The following is a 13,990-nucleotide window of genomic DNA, read 5'->3' as shown; positions in this document are numbered from 1 at the left end:
GATTGTTGACTTTGACACACATACACCTACCTCCCGGAGAGTGCTCTTGATCTGGCCAACTGTTGTGAAGGGTGTTTTCTTCACCAGGGAAAGAATTCTTCGGTCATCCACCACAGTTGTTTTCTGTGGTCTTCCGGGTCTTTTGGTGTTGCTGAACTCACCGGTGCGTACCTTCTTATTAAGAATGTTGCAAACAGTTGTTTTGGCCAGGCCTAATGTTTTTGCTATCTCTCTGATGGGTTTGTTGTGTTTTTTCAGCCTAATGATGGCTTGCTTCACTGATAGTGACAGCTCTTTGGATCTCATCTTGAGAGTTGACAGCAACAGATTCCAAATGCAAATAGCAGACTGGAAATAAACTCTGGACCTTTTATCTGCTCATTGTAATTGGGATAATGAGGGAATAACACACACCTGGCCATGGAACAGCTGAGAAGCCAAGTGGGAGGCACATATGCAAACTGTTGTAATTCCTACACCGTTCACCTGATTTGGATGTAAATACCCTCAAGTTAAAGCTGACCGTCTGCAGGTAAAGCACATCTTGTTCGTTTCATTTCAAATCCATTGTGGTGGTGTATAGAGCCAACAATGTTAGAATTGTGTCGATGTCCCAATATTTATGGACCTGACTGTACCATCCACATCCCAGATGGGACAATTCTTTTATCAGCTGATGGGCAAAGGTGTGGGGGGCTAGATTTCTGCCAATCCGATATTGATGGCCGGAGAGACACAGGTTAGAGACCACTGCTGTACACTTTCTATGTTCTACTAAAGACTAGAAAGCATAGAAAGAAGCTGTTAAAGGGGTTGTCTAATTTTAGACAACTTATCCCCTATGTACAGGATAGGGGATAAGTGTCTGATCAGCAGGGGTCCGACCACTGAGGCCCATGCCGACCACAAGAACGGAGGCCTGTGCTTCCCAATTTAAATGATGTGGATCCGATTACTTGTGCTCAGCTATCTCTGGCAGATACATAGAGCTCAATGGAGTGGCAGCATGCATGGGTGTGTGCTGCTCCATTCAGACGGGGATCACAGGTTCCCAGCGGTCGGTGCCCCTTCCCCATCAGACACTTATCCCCTATACCAGTGGTGACGAACCCCAAGTGTGCCACCTGTGCACTATTACTAATATGTGTTCCCATTGTGGATCACTCGTTACTAGTCTTTGCCCGGTCTCTTTTGGTTGTGTTAAAAAAAAATAAACAAAACTCAACTCACCTATCTGATCGCGCTGTGGTGAACACTCGCTGCTCACTGGATGCACAGGACACGTGTGCATGTTTCAGGACACGGAAACAAACAATGTTCGTGTGCATGTAGCCTAGGGCCGCTTTCAGACGAGCGAGTTGCATACTGCGGACTCGCTGCTTGAGTATAAGACAGCTCCCGCCCTGAACTCCCAGCACTGCCGGGGTCGCATAGCGTTATATTGAGTTATAATGCTATGTAACCCTTAGAGGTCTGGAATGTATTGGATAACACTGACATAATGCTGTCAGTGTAATCCAATACATTCCAGAACTGTAAAAGTTACATAGCATCATAAATCAATATAACGCTATGCGACCCCGGCAGTGCTGGGAGGTCAGGGCGGGAGCTGTCTTATACTCAAGCAGCGAGTCCGCAGTATGCAACTCGCTCGTCTGAAAGCGGCCCTAGGCTACATGCACACGAACGTTGTTTGTTTCCGTGTCCGTGGATCGGCAAAAGAAAACGGATGGCATTTTTATTTTTTTGGCGGATCTGCAAATTATGGACTGTAAAACACATACGGTGGTGTGCATGTAGCCTTAGCCTCATATGTCAGGGAAATGTGCCAGAGAACATCCGACCGCTGCGTTTTGGCAACATGACCTGCGAGCTGAATTATTTTAACGTAATCAATTGGCCCTTTGGATTATAAATTTGGCAAATATAACTCAGCACACAATTAGATTTGCTTCAATGTATCTGCAGGATTAATTACTTCCTAAGGAACGCGGAGACCCTGACTGAAGCGTCTCGTGGTGGCAGCGCACCTGTAAAAATGACAATTACAATAAAGCACATGCCACAGATGTGTGACCGGTGACTAGGGCTGAAACGATTACTCGATTAAAGCGAGTAATTTGACAGAAAAAAATCCTCGATGCAAATTTTTTGCATCGAAGATTCGTTTGTGTCATGTGACCACGGAGCGGGAGTGAAGCGCTTGCTATTACTCCCGCTCCGTGGTCTCCCGCTGCGCTTGGAATACTCACCTTTCCAGCAGGGGGCCTCCGGACACTCCACAGTACGTCCATGGTCCCGCGCTGCTCTGATGTACAGACGCCATGACCTGACGCACTGTGTGATGTCAGGCGCAGAGCAGCACAGAACGATGGAGTGTCGGCACTGCCCATGCTGGAAAGGTAAGTTGGTGAAACCGAGGGGGTGGGGCGCGACTAAGGCCGGGCCCCTTGAGCGCACAGCGTCATAGAAACCAGTGGGGGGGAGCAGAGCTGATGGCAGAATGGGGGGAGCAGAGCTGATGGCAGAATGGGGGGGAGCAGAGCTGATGGCAGAATGGGGGGAGCAGAGCTGATGGCAGAATGGGGGGAGCACAGCTGATGGCAGAATGGGGGGAGCACAGCTGATGGCAGAATGGGGGGAGCACAGCTGATGGCAGAATGGGGGGAGCACAGCTGATGGCAGATTGGGGGGAGCACAGCTGATGGCAGAATGGGGGGAGCACAGCTGATGGCAGAATGGGGGGAGCACAGCTGATGGCAGAATGGGGGGAGCACAGCTGATGGCAGAATGGGGGGAGCAGAGCTGATGGCAGAATGGGGGGAGCACAGCTGATGGCAGAATGGGGGGAGCAGAGCTGATGGCAGAATGGGGGGAGCAGAGCTGATGGCAGAATGGGGGGAGCACAGCTGATGGCAGAATGGGGGGAGCAGAGCTGATGGCAGAATGGGGGAGCAGAGCTGATGGCAGAATGGGGGGAGCAGAGCTGATGGCAGAATGGGGGGAGCAGAGCTGATGGCAGAATGGGGGGAGCAGTGCTGATGGCAGAATGGGGGGAGCAGTGCTGATGGCAGAATGGGGGGAGCAGAGCTGATGGCAGAATGGGGGGAGCAGAGCTGATGGCAGAATGGGGGGAGCAGAGCTGATGGCAGAATGGGGGGAGCACAGCTGATGGCAGAATGGGGGGAGCACAGCTGATGGCAGAATGGGGGGAGCACAGCTGATGGCAGAATGGGGGAGCAGAGCTGATGGCAGAATGGGGGAGCAGAGCTGATGGCAGAATGGGGGGAGCAGAGCTGATGACAGAATGGGGGGAGCAGAGCTGATGGCAGAATGGGGGGAGCAGAGCTGATGGCAGAATGGGGGGAGCAGAGCTGATGGCAGAATGGGGGGAGCAGAGCTGATGGCAGAATGGGGGGAGCAGAGCTGATGGCAGAATGGGGGGAGCAGAGCTGATGGCAGAATGGGGGGAGCAGAGCTGATGCACTTGGGCTGATCGCACAGTGGGGAACAAAGGGTTTTGGGGACTAATGGCAGGGGGTCTGATGAGTTTTTATAAAGGAAAACAGTCTATTTTTTTCTTATTAGATTACTCGATTAATCGTAAAAAATAATCGATAGAATACTCGATTACTAAAATAATCTTTTACTGCAGCCCTACCGGTGACATAACATGGATGTCTATACGATTTCTGGGTATAAGTCACATTTCACCAGACCTAAACTGGCAATATGATTACATTATGGGTAGACAGGACAGCAGCTGCTACCATATCTACAAATCCAACCTCCTCCAGGATCACCCGTCAGACAAAATCTAATAAAGCACTTGGGGGGTCATTTATGAACAGATACACGCCATTTTTTGGTGTAGACCGGCGTCTAAATCGGCAGTCTTCATAAATCTCCCCCTTGGATCTTATAGGAAATCAGAGAATTTCCTGTAAATTCGCTTCTCTATCAATTACAACTCAACAGACCAATAGATGTTATTCAAATACTGATTAGACCAAAGGTCTGCATGTAACTAATGCAAGACTAGTAAACCTAAAAAAACCTAAAGGGAACCTGTCCCCTCTCCTGACATGTCTGTTTGAGTAACCACTTGCATCCCCAAGGTAATAAGCCTCCTCGAGCATCTATTCTTATGAGTCTAGGATGTGCCATTCCTTTATTATTCCTGCTAGAAGTTATGAATGAATTGCTAGCAGTTTGCAATGAAGGTCCAGCAGGGTGTTACCAATCAGGGGCGTGTCCCTGCGCAGCCTAACACTGGCAGCACTGATTGGACAGAGTCAGACTGGTTCTGTCACTTCTGTGCAGTACAAGAACAGCAGACTGCTTTGAAGGGGTTATCCCATGACTGATGTAAACATTTAAATCAGACATCATATAGTACATGACACTCTTTCTAACAAAGCCAGAACCAGCCCTGTACCTCACATGGGTCCAGAGATCTCCCCATTCATTGCTCTGATAGATTTTCTTCTAGGGTGGGGGTGCCCTTTTTGTTGCAGCTCTCTCCCTATCACAGCTCAGGGAGTGTGCCCTTTTTGCTGCAGCTCTCTGCATGTAACTTTCACAGCTTCTAACCATACATAGGGCTGGTGGCAGGTGAAGGATTTTACTGAGCACGTGCGACCACTTCAGCCATTTGGACAGAGAAATAAAGAAAAGAATGAACAGCCGGTGGCCCTATACGGATAGATTTTATTGAATAACTCAGTGGCTATACTATACTTTTAATTACATGCAATTCCAAAAGTATTCAGATCAGGGTGCTAGCTTAATATTTTTCGTGGGGCAACCCCTTTAAAGGAGAAAAGTGCAATGCTTTGTTTCCCCTGTGGTGGCGCTGTAGGGAGATTAAACACCTACTGTCAGGTTCTCTTATGTATTAAAGCCAATCAGGGCAGGTCTGGCTTGATCGGTTTATCGTCGAGGGACACTTCTAACAAGAAGAAATTGTCCAGATGGGTGGCACGGCCTCATTAAGCATCCAAAATGGATTAGAGCTCCAGCGCTTGAATGGCCCTGGAGTACCATTCTCTTTACTTCTCTGGACATTGTAGTCCACATGGAGAATGGTCAAGTCAGGTGGTAAAGCGGTGAGGAACCGAGCAAGAATGCCTCCATGGTTTACCGCCACCTCCCTCCTCCGAAATGTCACCCTGCTGGTACCACCCGCTAAATAAAGAAGTAGACTCCGACATTTGCTCTGTGCTAGAATCTGTATGTGATGAGTTTACAAGAAGTGCTCAACAGCAACAATCCTCGCCCCCGTGAAAGGTCATCCTCCCAAACACTGGTCCAGAATGAGCACACATTCTCCATCTCCACCCCGCCGGGCCCCTGCTTGAAGGCGATATTGTTTTCATATGCTAAACAGAGAAATCCATGTGGTGAGCGCCAGCAGACCGGGCTTGTTGAGAAAATGTGTTGAGACAATACCCAAGTGTTCTGATATTTATACTTGAGAAGAATGTATTACTTCAAGCTGTCTTTCTCCTGACTCATCCATTCCTGTGTATTGTCTCGTGCTGGCTGGATGCCTCGCTCAGCTCCCAGGCCATCGTTCCAGTAATCCCTGCTAAACTTATCTCATCAAAGTAGCCGAAATAAAAGGGCAAAAAAAGTAATAAAATAGTCTGTGGGATTTCAGCTTTTTTTTTTTTTTGGATTGCCACATCTGCCATTTCTGGGGAAAACAACTCAAAATGAGCGGTCCTTACATATCCATCCCTGTACCGTTACTAGCGCCAGTCCACCGGAGGACTATCCACTGTATTCCCCAACCAGGGGTGTATGTGGCTCCTTAATTAGTGACACTGGGGACACTAAATCACTAAAACTTGGCACTGGTGTCAAAACCATATCACCGGCCATTACTGTAGTAAGATGCGTGTGACTGGCCACTGAGAAGCCCAGAGACGTTAGATTGTTCTTCGTAGAAACTATGACTATAATGGCTTTATAACAGATTAACCATGTTGGAAATAGAAGACCAATGCTTAAAGAAGCACTCCCACAAAAATGTGCATTCTCTAACCTTTTAGAAAGGGACATGGTGTAAACTGTAGTGAAGGTAATCTTCTTACCAGTGACGGTAATTGTGAGTTATAACCTCCCTTCTGATCCTCAGCCGTGTCATGTGACCATCACTCTGATCTCCAACTGACACAGGACAGGTAGTCCGTGTAACGGATCGCTTCTTATTCGGGGGTCATTCTCACAATGATCTTCATCGACCACATTGCTTTTATTTGGCACCTCGGCAAAACCAAAACAAACAATACAAATAAAACACCTGCCCGGCTGGGCTCTAACTGAACATGAGGACTCCCTACCTCGCTGAAAGCCCCGTTCACACACGGGAAGAACATGCGGCTTTTCCCAGCCTAACAATCCAGCACTTCCAGGCTGTAACAAAAGTCCAGTACCTTTTGGGGGATGTGGCCCAGAAGTCCTCCTGACTCTGGTCTAGCGACCATCGATTCCAAGACCTCGCGGAGTCCCCCAAAGTTCAGGCTAACACCTAGCCCCGTGGCCCCTGAGTCCACCTGTACAGAGCCTTCCCAGGCCTCTGCTGCACACAGACTCTTCCTCCTCCTAACAGTCTGGACTGGGCTCTTATCCCAGACTGATTGTTCTACCTGGTGCGGCCTCTGACTTGCTGATTGACAGCGAAGAAATGGAAACTCCTGCCATATCTCTCCCCTAGCAGCCGTGAGGCCTGTCACTGCCTCACATCAATTATTTCTCTATTCCAGGGATGGCCAACCTGCGGCTCTCTAGCTGTTGGAAAACTACAACTCCCAGCATGACCAGTCTGCCTACAGCTATCAGTCTACACCAGGGCATGGTGGGAGTTGTAGTCTTACAACAGCTGGAGAGCCGCAGGTTGGCCAGCCCTGCTCTATTCATTCCTATGAGACTGACATTGAGGCTCCCATAGGAATACATAGAGAAACTGGCTTCCTTTCCACACATAAGATCCTGTGTTATTTAGAAAGTCAGACTGTTGGTCACATGACACAGCTGAGTATCAGAAGGGAGGTTATAACTAGGGATGAGCGAATCGACTTGGGATAAAACATCCGAAGTCTATTCGCATAAAACTTCGTTCCTATACTGTACAGAGCAGGAGCTCCGTACAGTATTAGAATGTATTGGCTCCAATGAGCCGAAGTTATTGCTTCGCTTAGTCTTGCGAGACTTAGCGTAATAACTTCAAAAATTAATTTGTACTGTAAAAAAACTTTGCCCAAACTCGGGTTCGGTTCCAAGGCACCACTCCTGCTCCGTACAGTATTGGAACAAAGTTTTATGCGAATCGACTTCGGATGTGTCATCCGAAGTCGATTCACTCAATCCTAGTTATAACTCACAAATACAGTCTCTGGTAAGAAAATTACCTTCGCGACAGTTTACAACATGTACCTTTCTAACAGGTCAGAGAATAAAAGTTTTTGTGTGAGTGCTTCTTTAAAGGGGTTATCCCTGAAGTAAAGTAAAAAATGAAAAACAGATATCATAGTACATGACATTCTCTTTGTAAAAAAAATATATAGAACCAGCCCTAAGGCTACTTTCACATTAGCGGGTTTTTTTTTCGGATCCGTCAAGGATCTGCAAAAACGCTTCCGTTACCATAATACAACCGCATGCATCCGTCATCTATAGCCATGACGGATCCATCATGAACACCATTGAAAGTGAATGAGGGTCGGATCCGTTTTCTATTGTGTCAGAGATCCGTCCCCATCTGAACCACATCGCCGACATAAAAACGCTGCAGGCAGTGGTGCCCGCCTCCAGAGTGAAATGGTGACTGAACGGCGGCAAACTGATGCATTCTGAGCGGATCCTTTTCCATTCAGAATACATTAGGGTAAAACTGATCCGTTTTGGACCGCGCGTGAGAGCCCTGAACGGATCTCAGAAACGGAAAGCCAAAACGCCAGTGTGAAAGTAGCCTTAGCTGAAATTGCGCTGCTAGACTTATTTCAAGATGGCAGCTCAGGGGATGTGTCCTTTCTGTTGCAGCTGGTGGCAGTTGAAGGATGGAACTGAGCATGTGTGTCCACCTCAGTGAGCTGGATAGATAATTTAGAAAAAGGGTAAACAGCAGGTGGCGCTATACAGATAGATTTCAGTGAATAGCTCAGTTCTATTCTATTCTAACTTTTTAATTACATGCAATTACACAAGTATTCAGATCCAGGTGCTGGTTTGAAAAATCCAGAATATTTTTCATGTGACAACCCCTTTAACAACCTCCCCTCTAAACCTATCTCTGCCTCCCAAAGAACAGTCCATCAAGAGGATTTTGCCTCCTCCCTCCTTGGAAATAAATGTATGTATAGATCGTTAAAATGGCCCCAACACCTTAGACAGCTGTCAGTGAAACACTCATTTTTACGACAACTATTACTTGGAGCCCCCACAATATATCTGCACATTTGGCTCAATTGGGAGTGCACGCGTTTTAAATAGGAGAAGGGGAATAAGCCAATGGCAGACACATCTGGTTGTGAATTATCTTCCTTAAAGGGGTATTTCCACCAGACATAATTATGGCATATGGATAGGATATGCCATTAAATGGGTTATCCAACCCCTAAAATGCCTCCCTATACGCCTGGGCCCCTCACAGAGGTTATACTTACCTGGCTCCCCGGCAGGTGACGCTAGGGAGACTCGTTCCTGTCGCGGCCTGCTATTTGCTGCCCGACCGCGCACCCACCTCCCGACCAACACTAGATATTTTCAACCGTGCGAGAGGGAGATGCAGCAGCAGCCGTGCTGGTGTTGGGAAACCAGGTAAGTATAACTTCTCTTAGGGGCACAGGAGTATGGTGAGGCATTTTAGTGGTTGGATAACCCCTTTAACGTCAAGTGCACAACCCACCTTTGGGACCCACTCCTATCTTCAGAAAGGGGCACCCCAAGTGAACGGAGAGCAAGCCGCGCAGGCGCAGACACTCTCTATTTACTTCCATGAGACTTCTGAAAATAGGAAAGTGGTGGCACTATTTTATGGAAGTCCCATAATGATGAACAGGGGGGTGGCAGAGCTTGTTCTCCATTCACTGCTATGGGAGTTCTGAAAATGGCTTGGCTAGTTTCGGCAGTCTCATAGCAGTGAATGGAGAGTTCACTGCGCATGCGCAGTGTTGTCTCTGTTCACTTCAGGGGCCCTGTTCTGGAGACAGGAGTGTGCACCTAGCTGACATTTATTGCCTATCCAATCGATAAGCTATAAAAGTCCCAGTTGGGACAACCCCTTTAAGAAAAAAAAAAAAGGGATTGGACATACTGAAATGCATAATGCCTGACCCTTCACCATCAAGTGAATATCCCCATCTCTCACCTTCACTCCTATAGCAATGATGAGATGCTTTGGAAGCTCGGCATTATCAAAGCAGTAAGGGCATTTCTCCATCCTGGCGGCAAGCTTCCGATGCTCTGCAATAGCCTGCTGCCTCTCTCTCTCCTCTTCCTCGCTGGCTCCCTCTTTCTTTGCCGCTTTTGAGACAAACATATCATCCAGGGTATAATAATCCTGGTCAGTCTTCTCTCTGAGCTGTAAAAAACAGAAAATCACCCACAATGTAGAGCCAACATGAAATGCTGTAGTAGGAAGATGTAAAGACAATGGAATAACAAAGCAAAATAAAGCAGGAAAAGTTCAGTCTATTGTCACACTCATTACCAAGCATAACAAACAGAAACATCCACCTAAAACCAAATCCTGTTGAAGGCCATCTATCAAATACAAATATCACAATGCTTCTGTAGGCCTTACAGGTGTATGGGACATATACTGCAGCCAGGGACTGTTTTCTAAGATCTTTCTTTCTTTTGAAAACACACATTTTCTCTCTCTCTCTCTCTCTCTCTCTAGCTGCTTAGTCTGATGCAGAAACGACGAGGTCTGAGCCAATCACACATCATGGAGAGCAGCTGCAGCTGCATCCCCCTCCTCCCTTCCCAACTACCATTTTCTATATCTGGGGACTGTGAAAGTTTCTTAAAGGGGTTATCTAAGACTAAACTTTATTTTTTAACAGGCCCCTGCTAGGGTTCATACTTATCTGGTTCCCCCTGCGTCACTCCACGGCCACTTCGGCAGGTCCCAAGTCTTAGGTAAGTATGAACCCCACCGCAGGTCCAGCCACGCTGTGTTAGAAAACTTTACTCTTGGATAACCCCTTAAATTCTTTCAAGAGGTTCTCTAGGAATAATAATATTTTTTTTTTTTTGCATAGTTGAAAAATTCATAGTTCATCTGTTCCCTGCCGATGCGTTCTAGCTCCCTGCCTCTCTTCATTAGACTTCTGGTTCCAGTCTGTTAACGTCTGCACGGACGGGGCCACATGCCCCACTGCAGGCAATCACTAGCCTCAGCACATGACCCTACCACTTAGGTCTCTGTTGGTATAGCCATAGGACTGTTTTTTTTGTGAGTTGTATTTTTAATAACGCCATTTTGGAGCACATATAATGTATTGAGGGAGAATGAAAAAGAAAGCAATTCTGCAGGTTTAGATTTTTACTGCATCTGCACAATAAAACACTCAAAAAATGTTGTTTTTATGTCTGAGAACCATGTTTTTTTTCCTGTCAATGGAGCAGAGGGCTATTGGTGAAATAAGTTGATACTTTCATGGGTGCCATTTTGGTGTACATGAGTTTTGATCTCTTTTTATTCTGCTTTTTGAGATGGGATGAACAAAACACAGCAATTCTGGAAATAATTTTTGGGTGTTATATTTTTAAACATTTTATGAAACTTTTCTTTTTTTTTTTTTTACAATCTTTAACATTTATCAGCCTGACTGCTTGTGTAACACACGTCAATACTTTGGTATAACACATATTAACACAATAATGGCAACCCATGATGATGCCACGGGTAAGGAGGTAGGGTTGGGGGAGTGTAAGATGCATGTGGGACCACCCACCCTCTGTCTAACCACTTAGATGCCACAGTTACTATTCTCAGCGGTATCCAGGGAATTAAATGGCTAGGATCTTCAATTTGGGCTCTCAAAACAGTGCGACATTTGTATCACAACCATAATCTTGGTCAGATACAGCTCCTGCTCTTATAGACAGCACCATCCCATACATTTTCATCAGTATGCTGAAACAGCATAGTCCCCATGGCATAAATAAAGCAATTGGGGCATTAAAGGGTTACATTGGTTGTCTCATAACATCTCTTACAGAGTGGTACTCTATTCTCAGTGGGGTATCCCTCTATATGACTTCCACATGCATCAACTGGAGTGCCTGATGAAGACCACAATTAGGATCCCACAATCACTAAAGGCATGACAGGGCTTTAATTTGTAAAAAAAAATTTTTTTAATGTTTTACCCTTTATTTCCCCAAAATATCTCAATAGGTTTTGCACATTACGAGGCAGCAGTTGCATACCTCAGGTCACCCTTTTATCCGCACATCTTCTTTTATGTCCTATGTTAAGCATGTGAACAATCTAGTTTAAAACTTCTCAGTAACACTTCTAATCTACAAGCAGATTCAGCGCTGATTGCCTTCATGAATAATTACATAATCTAGAACACAATTTTTTCCGAGAACTGATTTTTTTCTTCAAATAAATAAACCACATCTACATAGGAAGTTACCCTTCAATATTCTAACTTCATGCTGGATGAACACATTTAAAGTTGTACTAACCATTCTTAGTTTAGTGTATTGTCTCCAGCATCCTCCACTACCTACACCAACAGGAATGAAAGCATAAACCCCTCCACTACCTACACCAACAGGAATGAAAGCATAAACCCCTCCACTACCTACACCAACAGGAATGAAAGCATAAACCCCTCCACTACCTACACCGACAGGAAAGAAAGCATAAACCCCTCGACTACCTACACCGACAGGAAAGAAAGCATAAACCCCTCGACTACCTACACCGACAGGAAAGAAAGCATAAACCCCTCCACTACCTACACCAACAGGAAACAAAGCATAAACCCCTCCTCTACCTACACCGACAGGAAAGAAAGCATAAACCCCTCCACTACCTACACCAACAGGAAAGAAAGCATAAACCCCTCCACTACCTACACCGACAGGAAAGAAAGCATAAACCCCTCCACTACCTACACCGACAGGAAAGAAAGCATAAACCCCTCCACTACCTACACCGACAGGAAAGAAAGCATAAACCCCTCCACTACCTACACCGACAGGAAAGAAAGCATAAACCCCTCCACTACCTACACTAACAGGAAAAAAAGCATAAACCCCTCCACTAACTAAACCAACAGGAAAGAAAGCATAAACCCCTCCACTACCTACACCGACAGGAAAGAAAGCATAAACCCCTCCACTACCTACACCGACAGGAAAGAAAAGCATAAACCCCTCCACTACCTACACCGACAGGAAAGAAAGCATAAACCCCTCCACTACCTACACCAACAGGAAAGAAAGCATAAACCCCTCCACTACCTACACCGACAGGAAAGAAAGCATAAACCCCTCCACTACCTACACCGACAGGAAAGAAAGCATAAACCCCTCCACTACCTACAGGAAAGAAAGCATAAACCCCTCCACTACCTACACCGACAGGAAAGAAAGCATAAACCCCTCCACTACCTACACTAACAGGAAAAAAAGCATAAACCCCTCCACTAACTAAACCAACAGGAAAGAAAGCATAAACCCCTCCACTACCTACACCGACAGGAAAGAAAGCATAAACCCCTCCACTACCTACACCGACAGGAAAGAAAGCATAAACCCCTCCACTACCTAAACCAACAGGAAAGAAAGCATAAGCCCCTCCACTACCTACACCGACAGGTAAGAAAGTATAAACCCCTCCACTACCTAAACCAACAGGAAAGAAAGCATAAACCCCTCCACTACCTACACTGACAGGAAAGTAAGTATAAACCCCTCCACTACCTACACCAACAGGAAAGAAAGCATAAACCCCTCTGTGACAAACTGCCATTTGCCACTGGGCATTATAGAAAACTTATGGCTAGCCTCCTGCCCTACGACTATGGCCCCGGGACATATTACCCTTCAAGAACAGTGTAACAGAACTATGCCGCATGTCTGGACTGTTAATCGGACCGAACGCGGTCAGCGGTGTATACTAAAGATTCTGTGGAACTAAAATCGGATGCGCAAATACACGAACACCACTGACCCTTACCTTCTTCCATACGGAACTTTCAGCTCCAGAGACTAAGTCCCGTTCGAAGATGGGACTTAGTCGGTTTTCTGCATGAAATTGACCGACCGCACAGCCCAAATCTATGGAACTGTTTTGGGCAGGAAATTGTGCTTGCGGGCGGTCATAAAGGACTTCCACTTAACTTTTGATCCGCTGGAGGGATGTGTGTGATTTTTGAAAGTGTTTATGTTTGATGTATGCGGAGTTTAAATATGTATTTTTTTATGGAGATGGAATGTATGGTTTTAAAGTTACAGTGTATGTTTAAAAACTGTATTTTTACTGTCTGTGATAGTTATGTTAATCCATAATTATATCACAGACAGAAGGGAGGATTTTGTGTATTTGGGTGGTGATTCCTGCCCTGTTGTTCCCACATGTGTATTGGTGATTTCCCTTTGTCCTGAGAGATAATTGAATTGCTCTTCGGGTGTCTCCAGGGCAGAGAGGAGGAAACCATGATGCATTGTGGGGATGTGTTGTATCCTGAGTGCTACGTGTCTGTCCTGTATCACAGTCCTCCTTCTGGTCCCCTAGGGGCGTGTACGCCAGATGGGGACCTGCATAAATACGGGCGGGTAGCCCTCAATAAAGAATTCAGTTCAGTTCATGTTTTTCTAACCCTTCAAAACGCAGCCTCGTCTCGTTATTGGAGGGAATTGCTGTATCACGCTGGGGATTGCTATGCTCTGCATATTCCCTGGAGGAGAGATCTTTCCCACACGGTCCTGAATGCTGGAGGTTCATTCAGGGTGGAAG

General features: G+C 46.2%; 1 protein-coding gene across 1 annotated transcript in view; it reads right to left on the bottom strand.

The window, feature by feature from the left end:
• Positions 1-13,990, bottom strand: part of CWF19L2 (CWF19 like cell cycle control factor 2) — a 153,954-nt gene that overhangs the window by 26,340 nt on the left and 113,624 nt on the right. Inside the window, exon 13 of the mRNA XM_040426268.1 lies at positions 9,374-9,586. Coding sequence (XP_040282202.1) covers positions 9,374-9,586 — 213 coding nt within the window. The remainder of the gene's footprint in view (positions 1-9,373; positions 9,587-13,990) is intronic.

This window comes from Bufo bufo, chromosome 3 (genome assembly GCF_905171765.1).
Source record: "Bufo bufo chromosome 3, aBufBuf1.1, whole genome shotgun sequence".
Lineage (NCBI taxonomy): Eukaryota > Metazoa > Chordata > Amphibia > Anura > Bufonidae > Bufo > Bufo bufo.
Note: the sequence above shows the minus strand (reverse complement) of the source record. Positions and strands in the feature narration are given on the sequence as shown.